The sequence below is a fragment of the Schistocerca gregaria genome, chromosome 4, assembly GCF_023897955.1.
Source record: "Schistocerca gregaria isolate iqSchGreg1 chromosome 4, iqSchGreg1.2, whole genome shotgun sequence".
NCBI classification, from domain to species: domain Eukaryota; kingdom Metazoa; phylum Arthropoda; class Insecta; order Orthoptera; family Acrididae; genus Schistocerca; species Schistocerca gregaria.
In genome coordinates, this window is record NC_064923.1 from 355,327,765 (window position 1) to 355,350,064 (window position 22,300).

General features: G+C 42.7%; 1 protein-coding gene across 1 annotated transcript in view; it reads right to left on the reverse strand.

Annotated features, from left to right (window-relative positions):
- The window catches only part of LOC126268098 (methyl farnesoate epoxidase-like), a 279,495-nt gene that overhangs the window by 112,588 nt on the left and 144,607 nt on the right, over nt 1–22,300 (reverse strand). The window contains exon 6 of the mRNA XM_049973605.1: nt 4,210–4,390. Within this exon, the coding sequence (XP_049829562.1) occupies nt 4,210–4,390 (181 nt within the window). The remainder of the gene's footprint in view (nt 1–4,209; nt 4,391–22,300) is intronic.

The following is a 22,300-nucleotide window of genomic DNA, read 5'->3' on the forward strand; positions in this document are numbered from 1 at the left end:
AATAAAAATATTTCAAACTCTGGATGACTAAATATCGCGTTTCGTATAACCATTTGAGCGCTACGCCTCGGATGAATAAAGTGTTGTCAAGATGTTTACTGATCATGGCATCAAAACAAAAGACACCAAAACGGAGCCTACAGTATTCAATTAACAGCTCTCGATATTTCTTCACCAAAGACGATCATTACATGGATGCAGAAATGACGCGTTAGATTCTATGTAGATCTATCTCAGTGATGATAATCTGTTATAAAGTAAGGGACCAGCAAAAAGATCGCAGACAGTATAACAGTTGGCGTTGAAATCAGAAAGAATGTCCATATTAACAATGAAGTGCAAGAATAGAAGCTATACCCTTATAAATTGCCATGCCCCTGTTAATTATGATAAAAGAAGAAATCTGCAGAAAGTAAATCAGTTTACAGGTCTCTTGGAATCTGAAATCTCCAACATACCTGAAAACAATGTTAAAATACTTCTCAGCGACTTCAATGTGTAAGTTGGGAGGGAAAAGAAATTTAAGATAATTATAGGCTAATATCTAGCACACTTAAGAACAAACAGAAATGGTGATAAACTGATCATTATGTGTAACATGTCCCAGTTACTGACGTCCACACATTTTTGCAAACTCACCAGAAAGCCAACAGTTGGACACCTCCAACACCAAACCTAAGAGAATTTCAACTTGATCACACTGCCATATCTAAAAGGAATATCATGGAAATTATGAATATCATAGTAATCAGAACTTGGGAATTTTGTTCAGATCATTGTCACTCTAAGATTAAAATCCGATCTCTTCCATCTAAACCAAAGAGTACAACCAAGAACTTAATCAGATACAACTCCATTACAGCTAATATTGCAATACAAAATATAGAAAAATTTAGAGAAGGAACTGAGACAACAGAAAAAGTGTTCGCATGAACTCCATGTACAAATTACTATAAAAGCAGAGAAAACTTTAGGACTGGTCAAGAACAAAAGGAAAACATGGTGGAACTAAGAGGGAGTGAAATTAAATCAGATGGAAGGTCAAGGAACGATATTGCAAGTCAGATCCACCTGGCAAATGCTGCTTTAAACAAGAGAAGAAACCTTTTCACATCCAGCAGCATAGACGAATGTCTCAGGAAAAACCTCATAAAGACATTTATTTCGAGTGTGCTGCTGTACGGAAGTGAAACAGGGACACAACAGAAGCAGACAAAATATAAAATAACAGACTTCGAGATGAGGTGCTACTGTTGAATGCTCAAGATTTCCTGCGCAGACAAGACATCACGCGAAGAAGGTCTCGACAGAGCAAAGGAACAGAAGCCGTGTCTTCTGAAGTTCATCAGACACAGAAGCAACACATGGGTCGGCCATCTATTGAGACGTGATGGTATCATTAAAAACATCATTGAAGAGACAGTAGACGGGAAAAATACAAGCAGCAGACCAAGACTAGAATACATCAACCAGATCATGAAGATACCAGTTGCACTACCTATACAGCTCTCAAGGGGGAAGCCGAAGGCAGAAATGCATGGAAAACTGCTGCTAACCAACCTGATGGATGAAGACAGAAGAAGAAGAAGAAGAAGAAGAAGAAGAAGAAGAAATTGGTATTCCCTGACAGTGAAGCACACAAACTGCCACATTGCACGAAGCACAAGGATAATTTTGCCCCATTTTTGACCTCTGTACTGCCATACTGACCGATGCGACTGAACAGAGGTTTCGTTAAATAAAATAAAAAAGTTAAGAAATGTTGGCTCTTTAGTTAGTGAATACTATTTTTCTTTCGTCGAGCAGAACTTTTCCGCTTTGGAAGAAACCATTTAATTTTCCTATAGGAAGTTGCGTTTACGGAATACAACATCTTCACCTTCAAGAAGTAGTTTTTAGACGTTTTCGCAATTCTCTAGAAAGAAGAATTTCACCAGCCTTGGTGAACAGCAACCCTCAACTGCAGAGAAGTCAGGATACATTTGTTCATACGAAACGAATTTTAATTTCAAGTAGATTATCCTTTTTAAGAATAGCAATTACAACTGTGTTTTAAGAAATGTAGATCTTTTAGTTTCACAGAAGGAGATATTTTCATGTTTTACGATGTTACAGAAGAAACAACAAAACAACGAAGAAGCGTAGAAGGCAAAGAAGGTGAGCGAATGGTTCAAATGGCTCTGAGCACTGTGGGACTTAACTGCTGTGGTCATCAGTCCCCTAGAACTTAGAACCACTTAAACCTAACAAACCTAAGGACATCACACACATCCAGGTTCGAGGCAGGATTCGAACCTGCGACCGTAGCGGACGAGCAGTTCCAGACTATAGCGCCTAGAATCGCTCGGCCACTCCGGTCCGCCAGTGAATGTATGGGCTAGAAGGGGAGATGGGCGGCCCATATGAAAAAGAGAATAAATAGAAAGTCGGCAGCGCACTCGCCCGCGAAAGACAAACGTTCCAGGTTCGAGTGCCGGTCCATCGCACAGTTTTAATACAGAATTTAATGCTTTACTTCCGTAACTCAGATCAGGAAACATTCTTCATGATAGCGATTTTTTTAACTTAGTGTATCTCTTCCGTATTAGTCGTTCTTTTATGACACAAGGCTAAGTTTCTGTGAAAAACCTACCTTCCCCGAATAAATATTTTAATTAGATGTAAAATTAGTTGTCAGCAACTTTATTGATCCCCAAGACTATAAGATGAAGAAGCAAGAAGAAAAATAAGAACTCTAGTTATTTGATTTTCAGATGATGATCAGAATAGAAGTACTTCATTGTAACATACAAGTATGCAAGAAGACGGTGAAGCAAGTAATTACTAAGGACATTTCATAAGTAATGCACACGTTGGAATTACTGTGGACTCTTTGATGTAACAACAGTGAAAATTAGGTCACATGTATTCGGGAGTTCGAGGAAGAAGCATGTGTGTTTGTTTTTTCACTGTGTATTCTAACATAAAATTGCCTAGAGTTAGAAATAGACCATGCAGGGGTCTCTGGTACAGTGACTGTTAAAAACCTGAGGTCGTACATCAAGACAGAAACTGTGCGGCAAGAACACAACAGAAAACCACAGTGCGTTAAGTGAAGTTTGTGGGGGGTTTACAGGGGACCGTAGTACAGTTTCATATTGGGTGAATAGCTTTCGTGGTGGTCGTAAGAGCATAGATGATCTGGAAGACCAAAAACGTCAACAGATGAACGAAGTGAGAAACTTATAGGACATGTTCAGGAAAGAGACTGCAGTGCGATTTGTAAGGAACTCTCTGAAGCCACGGCAATTCCCCCAGCATCAGTATTCCGCATGATGACGAATGATCTGAAGAAGAGAAAAATTTATGCGAGATGTATCCCACACTGTTTTACTGCTGAAGAGAAGCAGAAACGTCTGGACATTGCAACCTTGCTCAAGCAAGGATTCCTCCGTGAAGGTCAGGGATTATGCTGTCCAGTTGTATATATTGATGAAACCCAGATTAGAGGCTTTGAACCAGAGTTGAAATCGCTGTCCAAAAAAAATTTCGACGCACTCAATCAAAGCTCAAGCAAGTGAAGATTTTTGCTTATGATCACCAAGGACTCATCATGACAGATGGAATCCCATGTGGAACAAGCGTTACAGCAGTGTATTATCATAACTTCAAACAAAACCCGTGCAGAAAAATGTAGAAACTCAAGCTCAGTTGCTCGAGCCTCGGCCACCCATTCTCCACGACAATGCTCGCCCGCATATGGGCAATGATGCAGCCCAGAAACTGCGCGAATACGGGCGGAAAGTGTTGCCACATCCTCCCTACAACCCGGACATGAGTCCAGCAGTCTTCGGCTTGTTACCGAAATTGAAAAAAACCTATTAAATGTCACTTGTATAATAGTAAACAAAGAGGTCAAGCTTGGTACTGATGGTAGATAACAGAAAACTGAAATGACAAACGAGTATGAGAATAATATTTTTAAAATAAGTAACTATACAGATAATGCAAAATATACAACAAAGAAATTGTAGAGAGCTGAAAAGCGACACGATTTTTTAAAATTAATATTGCAAACGGTCAATGCTGTATAGCTAATGGTAAACTTCAAGTCATTTTTCGAAATTAAGATTGGTGGGTTAGATATATGTCACAAAATTACGAATTCTAGATGTCGAGTCTCACCAATTTTCTCCTCTACGTGTAACGGTATAACGTTTATTTAAATACCTGTCTTTGTCCTCGAATGTTGGAAATCTGTCAGTACCGACTGCTTCTTTTATCTCATTGTGCACTCGTCCCTGGACATCCGGATGCCGTAACATCATAAGGAATGCAAATCGAAGAGTGTTGCTTGTTTCTTCCAAGCCAGCAACAATCATGTCGTATAACACACTGAGAAGCTGATCCTCTGGAAAAGAAAGAACAATACAAGGAACTGGTCGCGAAGAGCTTATCTAATTAAAATGCCCAGGAAAATTCTGCACCACCGGTGTACCTGTGAAAATATTTGGGATTAGATTCAAGGGGAGCAGGGAATGAAAGAACAAGCTTTATGGAAATAACACAAATAAAAACAAATTAGTAACAAATCCCTCGGAAACTGTACATACGTGAAATCAAAATCTGCATCAGGATAGCATTCAATAGCATGTTGCTGTTCACTACACATTGCAACATGGTTTGATCCACTGTGGCTCACTGTCCACGATAGTTGAAGCTTAAGCCTATTTCAGTTTTCGACGGCGGCATCCCGAGTAAGATTTCCATGACTATGTACTGATAGTTTCAACTTGTTCCAAGCATGCTTTGTCGGATTAATGTGAGCAAATATTGTAGAACAGGTGCGGCCAAGGTACCAGCTTGCAGGCATTTCCTGGGCCAAAGTGCCAAAGCGCTCAGCCTCGCGTCACAGTCTCCCCCATCGCTGCGCCGTGCAGGAGGACGAGAAACAGTGGAAGCAGTAACCGCCTCCCTTTGAAATGGTAGTACACTCGTTCTGCATATGAACTGGTCTTATGATTCACATTTCTCGACAACACAGATCACAAACAAAACAAGTTTTCAGTATGAATTAATTATTTTTAGTTCTCTGAAGACATAGTTTAATTTTTATTTATTATTATTTTTATTTATTATTATTTTTATTTATTATTATTTTCACACAAATATGTCGATCGAAATGTTGCAGCATTCTTGCAATCTCATTATGAAGACTCGGAAAATCTTCCAGAGAAAAGCAATGTAGACGTCCTGGACCTAGTTTTAACGTAAGATGATTTGTAATTAAGACTAGAATTACCTTGCAGGTCCGTCACTTACTTCCGAGAAGGACCGAGAAAGCCAAGTGACAAGCTGGGCAACACACGACCCGCACAAGATGCACGCGTGAAGTTTGGCATGCCGCAGACCATTCCATTCAGTTGATTCCTGGTCCTAAAGGACTGTGGTTATGAGATGGGTGCTGTATAGCGGCGCAATGCCGTCGTGAAAAACGAAACTACGGGGCTGTCTCGATACAACACAGCCCCAAAATTACTCTCGAAATTTGTACCTGGTTGTTGTTGTTGTGGCCTTCGCTACAGAGACTGGTTTGATGCAGCTTTCCATGCTACTCTATCCTATGCAAGCTTCTTCATCTCCCAGTAACTTCTGCAACCTACGTCCTTCTGAATCTGTTTAGTGTATTCATCTCTAAGTCTCCCTCTACGATTTTACCCTCCACGGTGCCCTCCAATACTAAATTGGTGATCCCTTGATGTTCAGAATATGTTCTACCAGCCAATCCCTTTTCTAGTCAAGTTGTGCCACAAATTTCTCTTCTCCCCAACACTACTCAATAGGTCTCGGTCTAAAACATAACTGACCCAGCCCCACGCTTAATCCCTGTGACTACACGCATTGGTACCTTGGAGCCTTCTCACACTTCTACGAAGACCTTCAGGCGTAAGAAAAACGCCGCAGCGATTGGTGAAGAGAACCTGAGTCGTTGATCCGCATTCAATTCCAAGTTGTCCTTTGCCCAACGTAATCGAGCACATATTGCTGAGGTGTATGTACTACTAATCAAAATGGACGTTTAGAGACGAAAATGAATGTGAGGAGACAAAAGCGTACAGTCTGTCTCCATGCCGTTGTCCTGTAACTATTCTCCATTAAGTATTCTCCATGCCTCCATTTTCTACTTGTCCATCGTCGATTTGAAAGATATTTTCTAAAGAAACTGAAAAAAAAACAAAAGTACCTGAGTCATGCGAGTCTGTTCGTTGATCTATTAAAGCTCGATTATGTCTGCCGATTGATATAGGGAATTTTTCAGGTCTGTCAAAATGGCGATGGCCGAGTGGTTTCGGAAACGTGGGCTGCCGCAAGAGAGCTTGGACGAGGGTGCTACAGCGGGTTGGGCCTCTTGCCGCGTGCTGTCGTGGTGTGAAAATGAAGCAAGGACCACATGGCACCTCTGTATGTGGAGTGTTAGAGTACCTACTGCAGAGACGGAGGGATCTGTACTTCAGCGAGCATGGATCCTAAGCTAATTTATATTGGCTGACCTTCGTTGCTCACACGGAATCTGTGGCACAGAGAGCAGACTTACTGTGAGCAAAAGTTGAATACATGTCCTCGGACGCGAATATTTTTTCGGTTGCCGGTAGGTTCCAACATGTGTTGCGGGGCTCGAGGTGACTATTCCCTTTGAATTACACTGAAGAGCCACAGAAACTGGTACACCTTCCTAATATCGTGTAGGGCCCCCGCAACAGCGTAGATGTGCCACAACGCGACATTGCAAGGACTCGGGTAATGTCTGAAGCAGTGCATGAGGGAAATGACACTATGAATCCTGCAGGGCAGTCAATAAATCCATAAGACGACGAGGGAGTAGAGATCTGTCCTGAATGGCACGTTGCAAGGTATCCCAGACATGGTCAATGTTCATGTCTGGGGAGTCTTTTGGCCAGATGAAGTGTTTAAACTCAGAAGAGCGTTGCTGGAGCCTCTCGGTAACAGTTCTGGACGTGTGGGGTATCGTATTCTCCTGCTGCAATTGCCCAAGTCCGTCGGAATGACAATGGGCATGAAGGATTGCAGGCGCCCAGACAGAATGCTTGCGCACGTGTCACCTGTCACAGTCGTATCTATAAGTATCAAGTGTCCCGTATCACTCCAACTGCACACGTCCCACTCCATTACAGAGTCTCCATTACCTTGAATAGTTACCTACTGACATGCAGCATTCATGTATTCATCAAGTTGTCTCTATACCTGTACACGTCCATCCGCTCGATTCAATATGAAACGAGACTCGTCCGATCAGGCAACATGTTTTGCCAGTCTTTAACAATTCAGTGTCGGTGTTGACGGACGCAGGCGAGGCGTAAAGCTTTGTGTCGTGCAGTCGTCAAGGGTACACGAGAGGGTCTTTGGCTCCGAAAGCCCATATCGATGATGTTTCATTAAATGTTTCACACTCTGACACTTATAGATGGTTCAACACTGAAATGTACAGCACGTAGAAGGGTTCTCTTCAGTTGTCGTTGGTCTCGTTCTTGCAGGATATTTTTCCGGCCGCAGCCATGTTGGAAATTTGAGGTTTTCCTGGATTCCTGGTATTCACGGTACACTCGTTAAATGGTCTTACGCGAAAATCCCCTCTTGATCGCTACCTCAGAGATGTTATGTCTCATCATTCGTGCGCCGACTGTAACATATCGTTCAAAGTCATTTAAATATTGATCACCTGCTATTGTAGCAGCAGTAACCAATCTAGCAAATGCGTCAGACACTTGTCTCATATAGGCGTTGCTGACTGCTGCGTCGTTATTCTGCCGGTTTACAAACCTCTGTATTCAAATACGCATGCATCTACCAGCGTCTTTGGCGCTTCAGTGTATAGCACTCTGTCATAGTCCTTTGTCAATGGACGAGCTACAACATTGCAAAAGAATATAACCGAATTTGTACTATCTATGTAACTCCTTTTCTCCTTCACCGTTCGCTAGCTGCATCCACATGATCGCTAAAGGTTTCGGTTGTAGTACTGTTTAAGACTGGATATTTGCCCGATATCTGATGGTATATTTATCTGTTGTAGTAGTGGCCAGTGTTAAACCTAACTTACGACTGCAGTTGTTTTGCGAGGGACTGGTTGAGCCACCATGGAAGTCTCATAAAATGTTCAAATGTGTGTGAAATCTTATGGGACTTAACTGCTAAGGTCATCAGTCCCTAAGCTTACACACTACTTAACCCAAATTATGGACAAACACACCCATGCCCGAGGGAAGACTCGAACCTCCGCCGGGACCAGCCGCACAGTCCATGACTGCAGCGCCCCAGACCGCTCGGCTAATCCCGCGCGGCGTGGAAGTCTCCCTCGGCCAGATGTAATAAGCGTGTGTAAACCCATGAGGTGCTGTTGGTTGGTATTTATATTCTGGCTCATCTTAATTTTGAGACTAAGTAGATAAAGCATTATCTAGCAAACATTTGGTTGTATGAAACTGTAGGCCCTAAGGTCATTTCATGATTGATATTTAACGATGTTTTCGAAAAAGTAATTATTAAAATCTGTTATTGGCATTTTGGTGCCGTGTCACATTGAGTGGTGGAGTTCAGCATTATGTAATGTGATATATTACTCCTGAAATCAGCTGATTCTGCAATTAATGACAACCCACTCCAAATTCTTTAAAAATTGTTGTTACTGTGTCTGCTTTGGTAATTTGTCAGTGATAACTCGTTGTAAGTCAGTGTTGAGATTTCCGAAGTACTGTTTAAACTGTCTTAAGGAGAATTTAATAAAAAGTTATTATGTCATTTTGCTGCAGTGTTGTATTACGCAGTTTACTTTCACGGTGACTACGTGTTATGGTGTGAGCTGGTTAGTCACTGCTGGGGTTGCTGACTCAGTTTTTACCCTGATTTAAGGAAAAGTTTATTAAGAATTATATTGTCATTTTGCTGCCATGATGTATTTCATAGTTTACCTAAACGGTGACTGCTCATTAGTATTTAAGCTGATATGTCACTACTTATGTTGTAGTGTTGTTCAATTTGCACTTAAAGAAATTCTGTTGAAAGCTGTTATTGTAATTTTGGGGCTGTAATCATCAATTGTTTTTATTCTTTTAGATTTTATTAATTTCTTGGGGCTAAAATGGTTCAAATCGCTCTGAGCACTATGGGACTTAACTGCTGAGGTCATCAGTCCCCTAGAACTTAGAACTACTTAAACCTAACTAGCCTAAGGACATCACACACATCCGTGCCCGAAGCAGGATTCGAACCTGCGAGTGTAGCGGTCTCGCGGTTCCGGACTGTAGCGCCTAGGAACCGCACGGCCACTTCGGCCGGCCATTGGGGCTAAAGTCTTAATTTGTAAGTACAAGGTTAGTGTCAATAAAGGCTGATATTCCTGTTGAATATGATTATTTCTTGCAGCCACCACTGTCCAGAGAAACCCACCCCCATATCAGCATTAAACGGTCCCGTCGCGTTATTGTGACACCACCAAAGTTCGACGTCAGCGTGCAATAACCCCTCACAGACGGCAGGTGGCAGCACTAGCAGCTGAGGGTATGTAAGGCATGTCGGGGAACACGGAAAACAGTGCAGTTGTTGAAATGCGGAAATGGAGCGATTTAGCTGACGTCCAAAAGAGCATGATCATCGGCTTTAGGTCCAAGGGTGGAAGTGTTTACGAAGCGGCAAATTTGTAAATGGTTCGTATGCTGCCGTGGTTGAAGTGCACTGTCCCTGGGAAAATGGCGCTATCCAAAACTAGCGCCGAAGCAACTGTGGTGCACACAGGCCATAGGTTACAGGGGTGGACTACAGCTGTAAAGGAGTATACGATCGAACAGACGTGCAGCTGTTGAGCATCTAACCACCCAGATGAACCAAGGGGCTACCAGTAGTGTCTTCTCAAAGAGCGTTCAGTGCACACTACTGTGTATTGGGCTCCACAGTAGGTACCCGGTTTATGCATCCAAGCTGGCTGCTGTTCATCAACAACGAATACAGGAAACAGCACGTTAATACCGCAACTAGACGTCCACTAAGTGACTTTTCGGATGAATCACCTTTTCTCCTCCATCAGACTGATGGTCTCTTGCGTGGGTGGCGTGAAACTTCTGGAAGCAAACACCCCACAACAAGGAGGAAGCTTTATCATCTGGGGAATGTTTTCATGGCATTACCCGGGTTATCTCGACTTTCTGGAAACAACGATGAATGAACACAAGTACGCATCTCTCCTTGGGGAATTTGTCCACTCTCCATGCAGTTTGTTTTTCATTGTCGCTATGACATCTATCAACAGGACAATGTAACATGCCACGGAGCTCGCAGTACCCATTTGTGGTCCGAAAAGATGCAAGATGATTTTACCGTACTCTTCTGGCTACCAAACTTCTCTAATTTAATTCCAGTCGAGAATCTGTGGGAGCATCTCGATCGGGCTCTTTGCACCATGGATAATGAACCGAAAATTCTAGCGCAGCCGGCCACGGCATTGGAGTCCGCATGGCTCCACACCCCCGTCAGTACCTCCAAGAACTTGATCTACTCCCTTCCTGCATGGCTCCTGTTGCAAAAGGTGGCCATTGAGGCTTTTGACAAGTAGTCACATTATTGTGACTGGACAGTGTATCCGTAGCATTACCTGCATCAATGATATTAACACCACTTAAATTAAATACTGGCTTTTATAAGTGACAAATATCAGCGTAACAAAACAAGTAATTATTTCACAAATGTCATGTGTAACACTCTAAATGCAATCGAATAGAACGATAATCGTCCTGTGTGCAGAAGTGTCAGTTAGGTCAGAGTGCCTATTCGCGTAAACATTCTCTCACGTGTCCGCCCTTTTCGCAGTTGGCAGTACGACCTAACCACGCCACAAGACGGATTTTATCAAAAAATTAAAGGTGACCAGACGTGGTATTGTGAGTCTGACCTAGAAACTAAGCAACGACTAAGCCACTAGAATACTACTTTACCACCACAACTGAAAAAAGCAAAATAGGTCAGAGGCACTGTGGAAACAATGGTAGTTTGTTCCTGGTGTTTTTCATTACAACATCCTTGCATAAAATTTGCCTAGGATATACGATGTAGCCGGCCGCTGTGACCTAGCGGTTATAAGCGCTTCAGATCAGAATCGCACTGCTGCTCCGGTCGCAGGTTCGAATCCTGCCTCGGGCATAGGTGTGTGTGATGTCCTTAGGTTGGTTAGGTTTAAGTAGTTCTAATTCTAGCGGACTGATGGCCTCAGATGTTAAGTCCCATAGTGCTTAGAGCCATTTGAACTATGTGAATGTACGATGTAGGGTTACGGCAATGTATCGCAAACAGCTTCAATTAGAAAAGAGCTGCAGTCAGCGAAAGACGACCTTAATTTGAGAGTGCCCAGTGTATTCGAAGTGCCATGCGAATGTGGTGAAATGTACTTAGGGTACACAATCCACATAGTGCACTAACACTGAACATGTACTGATTTGACAAAAGTCATAGGATGCATCCTAATACCGTGTCGGAACTCCTTCTGCTCGGCTTAGTGCAGCAACTCGTAGTGGTATGGAGTTAACAAGTCGTTGGAAGAGCCCTGCAGAAATACTGCGTCATGCAGCCTCAATAGCCGTCTATAGTTGCGAAAGTGTTGCTGGTGTAGGATTTTGTGCACAAACTCATCTGTCGCTTATGTCCCATAAATGATCGATGGGATTCATGTCGGGCAATTTGGGCTGACAAACCATTCGCTCAGATTGTTTACAATGGTTTTCAAACTAGTCGCCAACAGTTGTGTCCTGGTGACATGGCGTATTGTCATCTACAAAAATTCCGTCGTTGTCTGGGAATGTGACGTCCATGAATGGCTGAAAATGGCATCCAAGTAGCCGAACATAACTATTTATAGTGGATGATACACATAAACACAGCCCACACCATTATGGAGCCACCACCAACTTGAACAATGTCTTGTTGACGACTTGGGTCAGGCTTTGGGGGGGTCTGCACCACACTCGAACCGTACCATCAGCTCTCGCCAACTAAAATTCCCTAACTATTTCTGTAACGGAATGGCCTATGCAGCTAACTCCAACTATCATTCCGTGATGAAAGCCTGTTAATACCCGCCTTGTGGCCATAATCAAGTCAGAAACCTTTTCACATGGGTCACCTGGATACAAATGACGGCTCCTACAGTGCACTGACCTTTTACACCTAGTGCACACTATATTACCGCCATCTGTATATGTGCATATCGCTATCCCATGACTTTTCCACCTCATTGTAACAGACACATTCAGTTCTTGTCTGTAAAGTTCACACAGCGGGAAGTAACCTTACGAAGACGCGTAAGATCAGTTCTGAAGACACTAAGTTCGTGTCTCATGCTTCGTCTTCATGGGGTTATAAAGCCAAATAATCACTACAATTTCACTCGTCCACCAGCACATTTACTAGGGACGGGGATGTAATTTCCGTGGAGCCTCGCGACGGGTGCTGGACACAGGGTAGTAAAGACAGTTGAGCGAGAACAACGGCTCTGGAGAGGTGGTGAACAAGTGCAGGCTTGGACAGGAAGCAGAAGTTCAACTGACACAGAGGTAAAATACTGAATCACTTCTACTCTATTAGATGAGTGTGAATAGGCGGAAAATACTGAGAAATTTTGGCGAAGAGAAGGATGTAGTAATAGAGAACATAGTTTTCGGTTGGAGATTGATGAGGGACACTCTACAACGTAATGAGCCAGAACATTATGCCCACTGTTCAATGCGAGGTTTAATTTCACCTGGTGGCGTTACGGGAACGTGACGCTATGAGGAGTGTATACCGCATTTTACGGACTACGAGAAGCATTTCTTTTCGAAAAATTACCTCCAAAATTCAGGAGCGTCTTGCAGTCTAAATTAATATAAGATGTCCATTGTTTGATTTAAAATTCTCACCAATCTTATAAATGGCCAAATATTTGATGCCGTGGGAAACCTGCCTCTATCTGGCAACATTGTATTCAATTAGGCAGCAGGAGTTCACCCATGCGGTGAACCTAAGTTGCGGCGATTCACAATCTTGTTAACACTGTCTCCCTGCCGCCTCGCCGTCACAAACGCAGAACACTGTCTAGCTCATTTCGGCCCTCCATCAACAGGAAAAACCATTAGCGATTGGCGGGCTAGTAAAGAAGAACTGAAAAGAAGAGGAAGACAAAATGTGCAAACACATGACTGAATACAAAATGACGAGAACTAGAAAATGACGTATTGAAATGGATTCAAGGAGACTGTCAAAATGGCAGTGGAGTACAAAAATGATTTAGATACACACTCGTAAACTAGCGCTACAGTGGGACTAACCAGGCTTTAAGGGTGGAGTAGGTTGGTGATACAGGTTTATGAAGCGTCATGGACTTAGCATACGAACCAAAACCAAAATATCTCAGAAAATGCCACAAGAGTATGAAGAGAAAATATTGTATTTCTATCGCTTTATTATTCAACATCGAAAGAAAACTAGTAAGGAAATAAGCCAGATAGCGAATATGGACGAAATTTCTCTGACATTTGATGTGCTGAGTGACAGAACTGTTGCCGTGAAAGGTGCTAACACTGTAACTATAAAAACAAGTAGCCATGAAAAAAAGCGTTACGCTGTTGTTGTGCTGACGGTACTAAACTGATACCAATGATCATTTTCAAGTGCAAAACAATGCCAAAATCTTCTGAAACATCGCCAGGTGTTTCTCATGTCCTTGACAAGAGTTGGATGGACGAGATTAGTATGAAATCATGGATTAATAAAGTGTGGGAGAGAAGGAAAGGTGCTTTAAGAAGGGTTCTCTTCTTTGCCGGATCAGTTTAGCTGTCATTTGCAAAATTCTGTGAAAGAGAAATTGATACAGAGCAGTACAGAGGTTGCTGTTATTCGGGGAGGACTTGCTTCACAATTGCAACCTCTTGATACCTCGAAAAAAAAAAAGTTTAAATTGTATGTCAGAGAGAAATGGTACAATTGGATGATGGACGAAACTCAACATGAATTCAAGCTGAAGGGACCTTTAAAACGACTTGTAATCAAACAGTTGTGTCAGTGGGTGAAATAGTCGTGATCTTTAGTGAGAGAAGACATTATTGTTAAATCTGTCAAGAAGTGCGGCTTCTCGATGGCATTGAAGACTATATTATACACGAAAAGGACAATGATGACGACGAAGAGAAAGAAAAAGAAGAAGAAGAAGAAGAAGAAGAAGAAGAGGAAAGTTCACATGACGATTTTCAGGGATTTTAAAGGTCAGCTGGGTTTTATAAACTAAGAATGTTTTTAGTCTATCTTTGCAATCTAATAATAAAAATTGTAAAAATATTTTTAAAAAATTGCTTAAATATTAAGTTGCGTCTTATAGTCCGTAAAATATCGTATGTGTACCCAGAACAGAAACTATTGGGAAATCATCCTAGTGCCGACACAGGCCGCAAATCGGAAACCCATTGATATAAGCGACTTTGACAAAGGGCAGATTGTTATGAGTCTGAATGTCGGACCGGGCATCTTGAAAAAGGAATAGCTGCTCAGCTGCATTTCGGGGCTCCTGTCATCATCAATTATGGAAAGTAATTGAAGGACCGTGAAACAACGAGTAGGCGACGAGGCATTGGTAGTGTACGGCTCATAACAGAACGCAGTGATATGAGGCTTAAGTCGTACGTTTTCCTACGCGTGGAAATTTATCGCAGCGCGCTGCAGAATACGGCTACATCTTCCATTTTCCGAAACAGGTCGCGGAACGCTGCGTGAAACGTTTTCCTAGGTACGGGCGGTGGCTGTCAAAAGATAATAAATTAAAGTGATGTTCTCTTAGAATTTGACACGCATGCATGATAGAGTGATACGAGAACTATCTCTGACAACTTCTTTTTTTAGTTCAATGGAAATGTTGTGCCACTGAAATAGAGATATGTTTAAGTTTTTAAGAAAATTTGGTTTATCACACTACTATTACGCCACATCTCCTAAATTATGTGTTGTACAGTAACATAAATTTTTAGTTGCCTTTGGTAGCATATGTCGATAACGTGTACAAGCTTTCTGGTCAATAAATTAGTTAGTAACACTCAGCCGCGCTGGATTAGCCGAGCGGTCTAGGGCGCTGCATTTATGGACTCTCCGGCAGGTCCCGGCGGAGGTTCGAGTCCACCCTCGGGCATGAGTGACTGTGTGTGTGTGTGTGTGTGTGTGTGTGTGTGTGTGTGTGTGTGTGTGTGTGTGTGTGTTTGTCCTTAGGATAATTTAGGTTATGTAGTGTGTAAGCTTAGTGACTGATGACCTTAGCAGTTAAGTCCCATAAGACTTCACAAACATTTGAACTAGTTAGTAACAGTTAAGTTATAAATTGATATCTTACGTATAATGCAGAATTTTTAGCAAACCACCATCCGATATGTTGTAAGTGACAAATTATTTCTCTTTACATTGTGTGTGTGTGTGTGTGTGTGTGTGTGTGTGTGTGTGTGTGTGAGGGGGGGGGGGGGGGGAATAGGTGCAAGAGAGAGAAACTTTCAGAAAGGTTTTAATTTACTGTTACTATTAGTTGGAGATCGGTGGGTGCTACACTTTCTCCAAGACGAGAGCAGTATTGTGTGGTTCAACGGTGCGACGCGAGCTCTATCATTCAATGAAAACGTGTTGGCTGGTCAGGTGAATCACGTTTCTTCTTCCAGTAGATGTGTGGTCGTAACCGGACAAGCCATCATCCGGGTGGACGGCTGCTCGGAACATGCACCACAGCGCGGATGCAGGCCGACGGGGGGCAGCTCGTATTTTGCCATGAGAGACATTCACCTGAATTTTCATGGGATCTGTCGCACTAATCGATGGCACCATGACAGCTTTGGATTGTGCGAACATTATTGCGGGCCTCCGGCATCCTTTCATGCTTGATGTCTTCCTCGAGTCGATGGCAGCTTCTTCCACGATGGCTGTCCGTAAAACGAGGCCAAGACTGTGGGACAGTGGGAAGCTACCTGCCGACAGCTCCGCGCCCACCACCCACCACCCCGTAATTTACGGCAAGTGTGTGACCTGTACGTACCAAATATTTCTAGAAGACATGTCACGCAAATCGCTGTTCTATTGCATTCCAAATATGAACCAACAAGTCATTAAACAAAATGTTCTAAGTTTTAGCTTTTCATTGAAAGATCTCAGTACTGGGACGTTCTTATACGAGACGAAATACTGATTTTTCTAACGCGGAAACCAGTAAAGGTTATTTTGTCCTTTTTGAAATGAGTTTTCGTCACTGAAGCTAGTTAATATTCTCAGTTCCCTTACAAGTTTTCATACATTTCATTGTCAACCTTCTGGTATGCTGAAAATTTCCCAGCGTTTCTCCGACTCACCGAACTGAAAAAGGCCTATTTTGAGTTTATTTGCATTTCTCGAATTTTTGCGTTCTTTGGATGTCCCAAACGCTAAGCGATGATTTTGAGTCGCTCATTATTGGCGCGCAGTCTTTGGTCAGAGTAGTTTTGTCACTGGAGGATGTGTTGGTTTTGTCATCGCTGCTTGGCAGCGAGAAGCGCGGGAATTCCATCGTTTGAGTAGTAGCCAGACAGACGCCGAGCAGAGGACTCTTGGCAGTGTAGATGTAAAGTGAAATGTATCTATGTTTAAGTAAAATGATTTGTATTTGAATGTTGTGAGATGGACGAAAAGTATTTGATTAGCGATATAGAATGAAAAGCTATGAAGAGGAACGAAGGTAATATTGGCAGTACTTTTGCAAGTAGTTAGATTGATTGTTGAATGAGATATCCATATCAGGGACGTTTAGATATTTCATTAAAGACTGAGTAATTTTCACTTAAGGTATCTTTCGTGTTTATTAATAATTTGTCTAACATTTGTAAAAGTAAGAGTTTGATACAATATTGCCTATTGTCAGTCTTAATGAGTGTTGTAACATAAATTTCGTGCAAGTAATAATGTATCAGATAGTTTAAAAACAGTTTGTTAAAAGAACATTTCACCTAAGACCTTTGTCCACATTCTCTCATTTTTATTTAAGGGAATGTCTCACGCAATGACTGGTATAAAATAATTTATTTATTATCTGGAGCATTGCGCTAAGCTGTCAGCAACTGTTGTTAGAGATTTGCAGCCGGCGCACAGAGAGCAGCAAGCGCCGCGTTTCCAAGCAATTACATTATGAGGTAAGATATTTTCACTTCACGAGCAGTTTGCTACGAAAATTATCATCGCACAGGGGACCATTATTAGACAGATCATTAACGCACACGGACCACTTTGTTTAATTAAAGAGATGAATAGTAACATTCAGGATTTAATCAGTTTGCAGCTTTTTTTATATAAAGATTATAAAACACGGTCAAATTCATGCTGTATTCTCACAGGCAGATATATTTACTTTCTATCGCAGTTGGAAATCCACAAAGTCACCCAACGGTAAACAACAGACAAGTTGCAACCAATCAACCCCGACAGTACGAAATCTGAAAGTAATTCAAAACAATTACATTAAAGGAAACTTTCAGAACGAATTTCACATATTTGAGACTGAAGTAGTCGAAACACGTAAGTCTATAAGGTTGACGGCCTTTGTCTCATGTGGCTCTGAAAGTGAACTTAGGCTGGCGAACCTAACATACAACCTATGACGTTGGAGATGGGGAAACAATCATAGGACAACAGCTGCTTGTAACATCAACACACTACTCATTCACATTAATGTTACAAGTAGCTCTCTCCCCCCCCCCCCCCCCCACCCGCCCCCCCCCCCACCCTCTCAGACCCCACCCGATCAAACCAGGGGTCCTCAAACGTCTGTGTCGGATGTTCACGGCACACCTTGTGAACAACGTTCGCTCGTACGCCATGAAGTATGAACAACATTTCTATTCGTTGCTACAGTGACACAGTCTCCAGCAAGGTAAGGAATATTTTAAGGAGGAAGTCCATATACTGCGCCCCAATTAATCTTTGTGGTAGCATGTATGGCTCTATTAATTTGTCGCCAAGTACGCTTGCCCATACGTTAATGGAAAATCGGTGTTGGGTGCATTCATTCCTGAATTGCTTGGTGATTTACATCTACCCATACATGCTGGCTATAGAAATTCACAGCATCATATCTTGTGCACCTTGCTTCATAGGTAAATAAAATCTGGATGTGAGCAGTGCATCTGCGGCACGATTATACAACAGCCACTGGCAGAACCACCATCTGCCATGATGATTCTGTGGCCTTAGGGCTTGAACGTGCTGCGGATGATATGGGTGCAGCAATTGTTCAGGAAGTACTCCCCAGATAAGAGAGAGAGACATTCCTTCTGCTGCTGCTTCTAATCGTCGCACACTGTTCTCAGGAGTTTCTTGCACCGAACATAGCACACGATCCTCCGTCAGGCGTGTGGACCGTGCAGGACCTTCCACCTTCAGTTTTTCGAGATGCAAAGGTACCTGTGTCCCTCATACCCGAAAAAGTCAGCCTACCAGCTTATCAGAGGGCACTCTATCCGTGGAAACTTTCAGCGTAGGTGTAAAGGACTCGTAGCTAAACCATAACAGAATATCATATACGTCACTTCACTTGTCGAGTAGTAGCCTTCCGTTGCTAACAATTGGTGGACGAGAGAAAATGTAAATTTACTACACCACTTGTGGGTAAATAGCATTAAACACATAAGTGAGTCTGGTTTTGGAAGAAGGTGAAACACCATGTTATGTACGATGAGGCTCACAAACACAAAGGAAACTAACGTAGCCTTACCGAAATTAGTAACAAAATAGTTGTTATTATCATTCTGCGCCATGGAACCACTATTCTTTCCGTCGATCGACCGGCACTATAGGAGGGCGGGAGACAATAATTGTCGTCGCGGCCGAAGTTTCGTTCTGTCATCATTGTTACTCCGATCTCATCATTGTTACTCGGATTTTAGTTTTGATTCGAAATTAAAATAATTCTGGATGATTACGTCTTTCGTTATAAAAAAAAATGTCGCGGGCTGCAAGGAGAAGGCAGGCCACAACTTGCCGACCGCTGCTCTAAAAGGACTGCGATTATGCCGAACGTATAGTATTATAATATTTGTTTTCCTTGAGTAGGTGTGTTGCAAACTATTTAAAAATTGTTAATGAGACATTACCAGAAACCTCTTGGGATACGAGAAACACTGCACAATAATCTAGAATTGATGACTGGTGTTGTCTGCATGATGCAAAAGTTGGTACCACAAGTAAAGACACACCTTGCCAAACGCAGCAACGAATCGGAGGCATCACCGTAGACAGGTATCCTGGTGCTTTCTTACGTCGCTGCAGTCTGAAAGCTATTTACACCAAAAGAAAAAAATTGCAACACCAAAAATAATTAATATAGAGTAATGAAATGTCGGGGATACATTTGTCTAGGTAACACTGCAAGATCACAGGTTGATATAATAACTGGATAAGCCATTGCAAATGTGAAACGCTGGCACATTGATAACAGGTGTAACTACCAGAATGTTGAATGCAAGCACGCAAACGTGCGTGCATTGTGTTGCACGGGTGCTGGATGTTAAGTTTGTGGGATGGAGTTCCATGTCTGTTGCACTTGATCGGTTAATACAGAGACACTGGAGTTGTAGTCCGATGATGTCCTATATGTGCTCGATTGGAAACAGATGTTACAACAACGGTACGTGGGCGAATGTTATCCTGTTGGAAAACGACTCCTAGAACGCGTTCCATGAATGGCAGTACAACAGGGCCAATCAACAGATTTACGTACAGATTTGTCATTAATGCATATGTTCGTTTTTGCAATCAACATCAATCACAACACTATGGGGGTAGTCATAATGACTTAGTCAGGGTGTGTGGGATAACCAGGAGAGTGCTTCAAGCTGTCACACTAAAACATCAGACCATAACTCCAGGTGTATGTACAGTGCGTCTTGCACGCAGACAGGTTGGTTGCACACCCTCAGCTGGCCTCCTGCTAACCAACACACAGGCATCACTGGCGTCGAGGTAGAACCAGTTTTCATCAAAAAACACAAGAGACCTCCATCCTGCCCGCCAGTGAGCTCTCGCTAGAGGCCACTGAAGTGGCAAATGGGAGCGGTTTGGGGACAGCGGAATGCACGAAACAGAGCTTCTGGCTCGGAGCTATCCTTGAAGTAACTGATTTGCAACAGTTCGTTGGGTCACTGTGGCGCCAGTTGCTGCTCAGATTGCTGCCGCAGACGCAGTGCGATGCGCCAGAGCCACAGGCAAACCCAATGGTCTTCCCTCTCGGTGGTGGCACGCAACTAGCCGGAGCCCGATCTTCTCGTGGTGGTGGTGGTTAGTGTTTAACGTCCCGTCGACAACGAGGTCATTAGAGACGGAGCTCAAGCTCGGGTTAGGGAAGGAGTGGGAAGGAAATCGGCTGTGCCCTTTTAAAGGAACCATCTCGGCATTTGCCTGAAACGATTTAGGGAAATCATGGAAAACCTAAATCAGGATGGCCGGAGAGATTGAACCGTCGAGCTCCCGAATGCGAGTCCAGTGTGCTAACCACTGCGCCACCTCGCTCGGTGATCTTCTCGTGACCACCCCTGGCGGCAGTCATGTACAGAGGCTACATTCCTGCCAAGTCTTTCTGCAATATCGCGGAAGGAACATCTAGTTTCTTGTAGCCCTATTACACGACCTCGTTAAATTCAGTGAGTGTTGATAACGGCATCTTTGTTGCCTTGAAGGCGTTCTCAACTAACATCAGCTCACCAAGTTCAGTCTCAAAGGTAACTAGCGCTCACGACTGCTATAGCGCGTATTAAAAGCAAACCTGATTTTCATCCTCTTAGCGGCGTTACTAACGCCACTCTTATGCGACTGGTGAGAAATTTGAATAGACGATACTTTTCAGTGGTAGAAAAACGCTTATCAATTTTCGGTTATGTCTGACATCTTCTTCTTGGTGTTGCGACTTTTTTCCGCCAGTGTACGTCCGAGAGCAGTGCCACTTTGACCGTTGTCTATGTAATCAGTGATCAAATGTAATCATCGCTTACGACAACATTGTTTTCGTACTACAGATTTGATCGCGTGCGACTAGAACATTTATACTGAATATCATGTCATGTCAGAGACAAATAATTGGACTCTGATGTCAAACTATCACTCTGTATTAAAGTGCCAAATGTCCTAAGTGTCGGCAGCAGCATCAGTTTCGTGTCATCTGTGTGAACACTGCTCGTCTTCAAATTTAAGTATTTACCACGTTCAAGTTTTGAGAAATTACTAGTAATTTGTTACCCTGTTGTAGTATCCGATCGATCTCCCCTTGAACTAGACTTGTTGCAATACACTACTACGTCTCCAGTCGAAAGACACGGAGTGCTCCAAAATGAAACTGCATTAGGCTCACACCTAAGAGTCACTGGATTCTGAGCATGATTTGTTCGTTTGTGGCTCAGGACGAAATGTGTTGACGAACACAAAACGAAGAACGCAAGAATCGAGGTATGCCGGCCGGAGTGAAAGAGAGGTTCTAGGCACTTCAGTCTGGAACCGCATGACCGCAACGGTCGCAGGTTCGAAACCTGCCTCGGGCATGTGTGTGTGTGTGTGTGTGTGTGTGTGTGTGTGTGTGTGTGTGTGTGTTGTGTGTGTGTGTGTGTGTGTGTTTTGTCCTTAGGTTAGTTACATTTAGGTAGTTCTACGTTCTAAGGGACTGATGACCTCAGATGTTAAGTTCCATAGTGCTCAGATCCATTTGAACCATTTTATCGAGGTATGATCAATATCTGAGCACGCATGGAGCAAACTCATCTCAGGCTAATGGGAGGAAGTTGGTCAGTGTGTCATGTTATAGCTCCTTACTTTCCTTTCCTCTCTTTCTTTCACCGAATCACTCCACTGTTGTTCAGTCAATAACGCATTATAAACGCAGAGAGTTGAGGACCACACATTCACACAGAACTGACACAAATTAGAATATCCATAGAAACTGTTTCAAATTGTTTTTCAATTAAATTACAAAATGTACTGATCCTGTACAAAAAAGTAGTCGTTTGCAAGTAACATTGACGAAACTGTTTTAGATGATATTGTTTGGTTTTCTACAAATTTTTAGACCCTCTCTTGAGAACAACTGAAATATTTACTTTGCTTAGGGAAAGCAGATCTCTTTTACAGCGCTTTGCAAATAAACGCACCGTACAAAGTACTAACCAACGCCTGGAGATATCTCGCTCATTACGTGTAACGCACTTCTGCTTAGGCCTGATAATAGCCTCAATTCAGCGAGAGTCCAAGTCTC